At 31.9% G+C, this 8,064-nt stretch overlaps 1 protein-coding gene across 1 annotated transcript; it reads left to right on the forward strand.

The window, feature by feature from the left end:
- The first annotated feature begins 706 nt into the window (after positions 1-706).
- Positions 707-7,073, forward strand: LOC136816118 (uncharacterized). The gene is made up of 17 exons (XM_067072553.1): positions 707-842; positions 1,054-1,104; positions 1,264-1,335; positions 1,433-1,495; positions 1,676-1,738; positions 1,886-2,017; positions 2,192-2,336; positions 2,676-2,753; positions 2,952-2,986; positions 3,245-3,689; positions 3,777-3,915; positions 4,068-4,346; positions 4,595-5,098; positions 5,340-5,479; positions 6,076-6,159; positions 6,363-6,485; positions 6,747-7,073. The coding sequence occupies exons 1-17, from the start codon at positions 708-710 to the stop codon at positions 6,932-6,934; spliced, it is 2,676 nt and encodes an 891-aa protein (XP_066928654.1). The 5' UTR covers position 707; the 3' UTR covers positions 6,935-7,073.
- Positions 7,074-8,064: the final 991 nt, after the last annotated feature.

An 8,064-nucleotide genomic window follows, 5' to 3' on the forward strand; every position in this document is an offset into this window, starting at 1 on the left:
TGCAGTAAGTAGTAAGTAAGTACTAAACACCTTCAAGTTGGCAAACACAAATCATGATATTGAAATGAATCCCCTCAAATTGAAAGACAATTATTAACATAATTATGAAAAGCCAGTTACCATAAATACTCTAAGCAATATCAAAAATAGATATGGTTTAAAAAAAAATGTGTCAAATACAATTTTTAATGGCAACAAAGAAAAGACATTTATATTCTTATTTATATTGTTTTCATTATTTATTCTAGGCATAAGTTGATAATTAAATGACATATGTTTGCTCAAAGTTGTCAGGCTTGAGAGTACATTAATTCATTTTCAACCAGATTAAAGTGTTTTAAATAATTATCAAATTATGGATATTTTTAGTTTCGTCATTTATTTGTAAAATGTTCATTATTTATAGTTAAAATTTCAATTGAGTATTGGTGAAATATAATAGTATATGCAGTGATAATAAATAAGCAGTGAAGTAACAGAAAATGTTTCATAAATTTGAGGCTAGAAGTTTAAACAGGAGTTAAGAATAAGAAATGGAGGAGTATTAAGAATATATACTTCTTAAAATTTGTTGACAGAATAATTCATAAGTGAGCCTGAGTGAGCTTGTAAACCAAAATCAAAATTTACTATCCAACTTTACGTAACAGTTTTCAATTTTAGCACTGTATTTAAAAAATGTCTTCCTTTTTGTTTTTATAGTAATAATGGATAGTGATCATAAAAAGTTCTTCAAATTTTCCAAGTCCAAGACTTCTAAATTGCCAGCTACTTCAAATGAGGAGGAAAGAAGGTTTTTCAAATTCAAAAAGATGAAAAAAGCTAGAGCTTTGAATGAACAAGTCAGTTTTATTTTAGTAAAATTTTAGATTTTTTTTCTTTAAGGCCTGTAAGTTTTTATACAATGTATAGCAATGTGCCCTCCCGGTTATTACCATAATGGCTTTATGGCAACTCCTGAACTTGGGCACAGGATGTACGGCTTTTATATAAATTTATTTTAAGATTTGTAGTTCAGCTATATCTTTAATCTGAATTGTATTTTCACTTTAGATGTCATTTGATTCTTCTACTTTGGTCAATGATGATGTCGAACAACCTCAGGTTGAATATTGATATTTTTATATACTGTGTATATTTAACAGTATATAATTGTTTTATTTATACCCTGACAAATCAGAGTATTTTGCTATGATATTTATCTTATATTGTTCTTTTATATGATGTTTAAAACTGAATACAAAACTTTTTCTTTAATTTTAGACTGTTGAATGTAGTCAAGATCTGGTGTCTGACCTTGCGATTGAAGCTACCAATATTCCAAGTCCCATACAAGTATATGAATAAACTAAACCCCTTAATTGTGATGTTTGCTATATTTTTGATTTTATGATCAACACTTGAATCTCTCACTTTTTGTTATAATCAATAGGAAATATCAGTCGAAACAGATTTGTACGAAGAAGAGTGTGAATCAGTTCCTCAAATATCTATGGTAAAGAAAATTGACTAAAACCTTTAATTTGTATCAAATAAAACCCTATCTTAGTAGTTAAGAAACACAATAAGTTTAGTTTTTGTAGGATGGAACTCAAAAAGCTCGTTATGAATAATTTATTTTATTCAGAATAGGTTTTTGTTCCAAACAATCCAGTTCTCCTTATTTCTTTAATAGGAAGTAACTATAGCTGCAGCATCATCAGAGAACGAGAAGATTTCAACAAGTAGCTTTTCGTCGGTATACTTTTTTCTTATATATCTTACTTTTTCTTTCAAATCGGCTATTTATTTGTAAGGAATTTCTCTGGGTATCTGGCTCGTTGAAAGCTATTTTCTCACCAGTGTTACCTTGTAATTTTCATTTTTGATTTTTTTATAATTTTAGACAACAAAGAAGATCAACCCATGTTCATCCTATGAACTAGAAATCCGGAAAGCAAAAGCTGTGATGACTCTGGATGAGCATTTTTTTACTGTCATTCTGCCAGATTTTGACGAAAAGAAGTACTCTTTAAAGGTTAAATATTTTTCTATTCTTAATCCATTGCTAATCGTTTTTAAATAGCCCAGTAATCTAGGACTTTTAGAGAGCAAGTGTTTTAGGCTACTACTACCTTATGAGTTGGTACACTTAATACTCCTTTTCAGTTTTAATTAATTAGGCTCATGTTCTTATTTCATGTTTACCTAGAAAAAGGAATATGTTGTTATTAGACGAAAACTTGTTATACAAGATGAAAAGATGTCATGGCTATATGGCTGTTCATGTGAGCCTTTCAAGCAAATGTATATAGATGGCCTCTCGTTCGACAGTGACTATGTCCAAAATGATGAAGGTTTGTTAATTTTTACTTCCAGTAGTTTTTGAATTTCCATTTCAAAAACGGAATTTCCAATCCTGCAAAGTATTTTTTCCTAGTTTCAGAAAAAAACGAAAGAAGTTTGATTTGAAAACTTATATAGAAATAAAGCAATGCTATAAATCTTATCTTTTCACTGTTGCGTTGGAAAAGAAATTTAATTGAACTATCATGCTTGATTTGCTTTGTTCGTTTAAAGTAGGTAATGAAGAAATTTTTCCTTTCACCTTTCCAGTGGTGAAGAGTTCAGATCCGTTTTTCTGAGGCACGTGGTGCTTTTCCATACATTAATTTATGCTCGTGTCTATTTTTTAGACTTGTGTATTCATCAAACTGTCGCAAAAATTTTGATCCCTGAACTCGATCAATGGGACGAAGATGAAGACCAATTTGGTATATTTTTTCATTTTAGGTTTCTCAGCTAAACGCCCACAAGCTAATGGGTTTATACTTACTTAAATACTAATGAGGTTATTTATGCTTTAAAGTGAAGTATTTTAATGGGTCAACAAAATATTAAACGTTGATTGATAACTAACGTACGTATCAAAGTCAGTGAAAATAATAACTTGATTTTCTTTTTGAATTTAGATACATTTGAAAGCCATACTTTGAAATCAAAGAAAGTGAGTGATTTTAGAATGTCTCAACTCGAGTATCTTGATGTATGTCTAAAAATTGCAGTAACCCCCCCCCCCTTAAACTTTAAGAGACGTATGTTTAAGTGTACGTAAATGACGAATAGCGAACTCGATTTCACTAAAGTTTTACCTGTACTCTTACTCTCGTATCTATGAATTTTATTTTAGAGAAGTTTGACACTTTAAATGACTGGGTAGGGCTTTTTCCCCTTAGAAACTACAAAAGTATTTTGTTTTCAACAGGAGACTGATATCATCGATATTGCTTTCGCCAACAAAAATACCGTTCTTGTGGTGGTCGAAGGAGATGTTGGAGTTGTTACATTCAATGGGACAAGATTTTATTGTAATATGTGTCGCAATCATCATTGCTCACACACAACTCTTCTTAAGAAAAGAAAACAAGAATCTGAACAGCCTGAATTTCTAGAAGAATATTTCAAAATCAAGCCATCGACTGACCATGTCAAAACACGGGAATCAGTATCAAAGAAGCCGATTTTATTCAATGTTCCACAAAACCTCACCTTCACCTTACAATCACCCAATACATATTTGGAGAAGACTGGGGAACTATTTGTTTGTGTCGATGATGATGAAGTATGTGAAAAATGTAATGGAACTTTGGAGTCAAGCGATTTTTCAGACGTCACCCTTTATTGTAAAGGAAACTCGTACATGTGTAAAGGTATTTATTTTAGAGTAGTTTTTTTATCTCTATTTATTTGTATCTCTAGTTACCGAGTCATTAATAATTTTAAAACCACTTTTTTAGTCATGACGAAGAAATGCGTATCGTGCAACACTGTTTTGTATTATGACGGGGGATGTCAATCAATTTTGAATATGGGGAAGTTGCTAGTACACCACAGCCTTCTGAGAGACTACATGTATCATTTTCTTCATAGTAATAGGTAATTAATTTAATCGTGTTTTTGTTTACATTGATTTTGTATTTTGTAGCATTGTCTTCAAAATAGTTTTATTGAGAAAGCAACTTTTGCGACAGGCAAATTTGGAAAGTCCCCCTTCTTAATCTGAGTTTATGTTTCTTTTTTTGTTCAAGCTGTACCTTAAACGGATTTTATGAAATTATGGCGAGGGAGCATAAAGATGCAGGAGACACATATTTTTCGGAAAGATTTCGATACAATGATTTACGCTCGTCATGGTATGCCTTTCTGAAACTGCTTTCGATATCATTTGAAGATGGTGCTGAATGTGATAAATGCGGAAAAATCCCTGAAACCATCGTATGTGATGCAACTAGCATGGGCTATCAAAGAAAGTATTTGACAGTTGGTTTATCGGATAGTGGAAAACAATTCGTTCACAGAAGATACTCGTATGTATTTGTTATATTAATTCCACAAATCTAACGAATAGCGAGAGAGTGATGAGTAAATCTGCGTGATTTTAATTCTCTGTGAAACGAAATACGAGTTCGTCATACGATTTGCGGAAGTGATATTATTTTTGTTTTAATCTAAAAAATTAAGTAACATTTTTTTAACATTTTCTTTTAAAAAAATACCTTTTTAGTTTATTATTATTCTATTCCAGTTCATACTTTTTGTTTCTTTCCTTGTTTAGTAAACACGAAGACAGAATCGCAATCTCAGAGAGACCAATTCGGAAACAAATGAAGAAATGGGTCGAAGGAAAGTTAACCCAGTTTCAATCAAATAAACTTCTCCTACAAATGCGAACTAAATATCGGACAATCTATAATGTCATGAAATGGTCTCTGGATATTTACGTGGTGGTGAAAAGTTTTCCTAAAAGTCTTCAAAACGTTCTTTCGTTACTCTTTTCTGTTTCACCAGTATGTTCGTATATCGAGCCTTCCGATGAAGTGTGTGACTTGGCATTGAAGATGCTCGAGCCAAATATCAAATCTGACAGCAAGTTGATGGAGAAGATTCAACAACACCTCCCACACTTTCATTCACTGTTGTCGTCATTAAAAATAGAAAACGAACTTCCTGAAGAATTCAAAGGTTTGATCCTTGATTTGACTGATAAATCGAAACAACCGTTCGACGTGGCAGATCAAGTTACTACAGAAAAATGTACCGAAACATCAGACATTTGTAGGTGAGTATGTAATGTAAAATGTTTGTTGTAGGAATAGTCAATGAAAATAAACCATCGATCAAAAACTTTTAAAGAAATAATTATTTTTTCAATTTTTGAAAAGAATAGGGAATTAATCACTGAAGACGACTATCCTAGTCGGGAAATTATGACGATAACACTGCAACCAAAACACCCGAAACCCATCAAGTAGAAATTCATTATGTAAATAATGTACGTCTCAATTGTCTTTACGTTTAAGCTTTCCCAATCTACCACCCCTACGAAAACGAGGTTATTATGCCCAAGACAAGGTCACCAAGAAAGAGAAGGAATGCCGAAAGAACTATAGAGGACACCCTAATCTAACTTCTGGAATCTTCACTATCTATTGCCCACATGGTATTTCTTTTGTTTTTTTAACCAACGACCTAAGCAGATGGAATTGCATTGCGGGATTAAAAATCCAATATTATATATTCAAGATATATCAGTTTGGACATCTTTTGTTAAAATGACGTGTAGTCATGTGTTTTGAATTGGCTTCTTCAGTAATCAAATTTTTTTAACTAAAATATGACAAAGAAGATTCATTCTTTCAACACAAAAATTACAAAACAAAGGTTACTCTAAGAAATGTTTCCAAACTCTTGGAGTAAAGTTTGATAATTTATGTTTAAATTATTTTAATGCCGATTTTCTCTCTTTTGTTGTCAAAAATCACTATAAAACATTTGCGTAATGGATTGACTTTTTTGACAAATCCTGTGATGTTTTTGTTGATATTAAAAACGCGCTATTTTGTAAAGCAATTGCGCTGCAAGTCCATCTGTTTAGGTCATTATTTATCTTAGGACGACTCCTATATAACACTTTTTCGTTTGCTAGTACGCAAACGTAATGAGAGTTCCTTCACATCCTGCGGTGTTTCGGCTTTGTATAATGCTATTTATAGAGACTCTAACTAAAAAAATCATTATATGCGTATTATATTTCAGGTGTGTGTTTTGGCTTTCAAGTTATGGATAAAGCGGAGTCTCCAAATATTCCATTTACAATCTTCAAGACTAGATTTCCAATAGGTAATATGAATGAATTAAAGTGATGCTCTGAGCTGGACTATGTGAAACTTTGTAATGGGAGTCCATTCAGAGAATTTTCGTATAATTTCTTTTAAAAAAAGGATTGTTTCAATTGAATTATTTATTGCTTTTTTCAATATTTAAGCGTAAAAGCTTAGTTTATATTGTGATATTCAGTTACAGTATATTTTTTTCTATTCTAGCCCCGAAGTTCATAATTTATGATAATGCTTGTCAATTGCACGCATATGCTTTGAACAGAGATCCAATCTACTTTCGATCAACAAAGTTTTTGGTGGATCGATTCCATTGGAGAAATCATACTGGTGAGCTGACTCAATTGTTCATCTTTTTAACCCAATTACAAAAAAATAGAGACAAGAAAGAAATTTTGAACTAATTTATCGATTTATTTAGTTGCTAAACGGTTTTCCATCCTATGTCGTCTTTCACGTAAAGATGCCGTAAACATAAGCAGTCGTTTTATGTTCTATTTTATTTTGGCTTATTCAAAGTTATGAAATAAAGGGAAATCCCTTATCAGTGGAACGCCGTTATGATTAATTCCTTTGTATCATTCTTTTTAGCTTGTTCACTGGGTTATAACATGAAATTTTATCCCTTCCTTGAAAATATCAATTCAGAAGTGAACGAACAAGAAAATGCGAAAGTTAAAAAACTCAAGTCACAACTGGCATACATGACACCTGACAACTTCATTGCACATTGCAACCTGTTTTTTTGGTTTCGAAATAGAAAAGCAAACGATAGTTAAATGAAATGAACATATATTATAAGGCTTTCAAGTTCCGCTCATTTAGCGGTAGGGACACGTAAACTTAAGCAATAGTTATTTTGTTGAAGAAGTTTTTGGTAATTTCTAATACATTATGGTGAATTGGTTTCAACAACTTTCGCACATTGGATAAAAACAAAGAAAAAATCAACTTTTACAAAATTCCAAAAAAATAAAGAAATTCAAAGACAGCATGCAAAGCTTTTGAAAACAGAGGGAGCTAAGATGCCCCTTGTTTCCTTTTTTTTAATGACAAATAATGTTCTGCATAATGTCCTGCGAAATTACTGGGTGCTTGGATTCTTTGACATCCCAATAGGCCGAAGAGGGGATAGAGTTAGGATCCATGCTGCACTTGAATTTAAAGTAGCGTTTTGTTCGAGATTTTAGCTTTTCCACGAGTTTTCGCCATTTTTGCCAGATATTCTTGTTAAAAGTTCCTCTTTTGTTCCAGATACAGCTAAATCCCAAATTAGAGAGCCATTTACTGGCATCTTCCTTTGTTTCGATAACTTCTTTCTTAGGTTTAATTGCAGTGCGGGTGAAAACGAAAGTGAAATCTCCGCACAAGCGAAGCGGAACTTGAAAGCCGGTAATACCGTGTAGATATATATCGTATTTTTTCTTGAATTTGAATATTTAATTCGCTCACGCCTATAAACGCATTACAAATTAACACTCCAATTTTCAAGTCAGGCCTATAGTTGCCAAGGAGTTTTCGAAATTTTTCAAAATGGGTGACATTGGTGTTTTCACAATTAGGCAAGCTGTTTATTTTTTTGGGCCATTTTTAGGCCTGAGCCTTTAGCAACTCGGTTGCTTATAAAAAAAGTGTAGTTGATAACATTTTCTCTGGATGACAATGCTTGTAAAATTTCACCTCCATTTTCTCTTCGACAAACATTTATTCACTCATATTTTCCTGTAAATATTTTTATTTTCATGTAGTATTTTTAAATCTATATTGAATCGAAAGAAGTAGTAAATATGTTGAAGGCTAAATAGTAAAAGAATCTGCTACTGTATCTCAATCAAAGCTTGAATATTTTTGTATTAAACCCAAAAATGCTTTAACTCTGTACTTAATTTTCATTTTAAACCATCCCTAT

The sequence above is a fragment of the Clytia hemisphaerica genome, unplaced genomic scaffold (genome assembly GCF_902728285.1).
Source record: "Clytia hemisphaerica strain Z4C2 unplaced genomic scaffold, Clytia hemisphaerica genome assembly, whole genome shotgun sequence".
Taxonomy (NCBI): Eukaryota; Metazoa; Cnidaria; class Hydrozoa; order Leptothecata; family Clytiidae; genus Clytia; species Clytia hemisphaerica.

Excerpts from the sequence above, each read along its gene's own strand:
- LOC136816118 (XM_067072553.1), top strand. The coding sequence starts at position 708 with ATGGATAGTGATCATAAAAAGTTCTTCAAATTTTCCAAGTCCAAGACT. Across the intron at positions 2,754-2,951 it reads CGAAGATGAAGACCAATTTG|ATACATTTGAAAGCCATACT; the intron begins GTATATTTTTTC and ends TTTTGAATTTAG. Across the intron at positions 4,347-4,594 it reads TTCGTTCACAGAAGATACTC|TAAACACGAAGACAGAATCG; the intron begins GTATGTATTTGT and ends TTCCTTGTTTAG.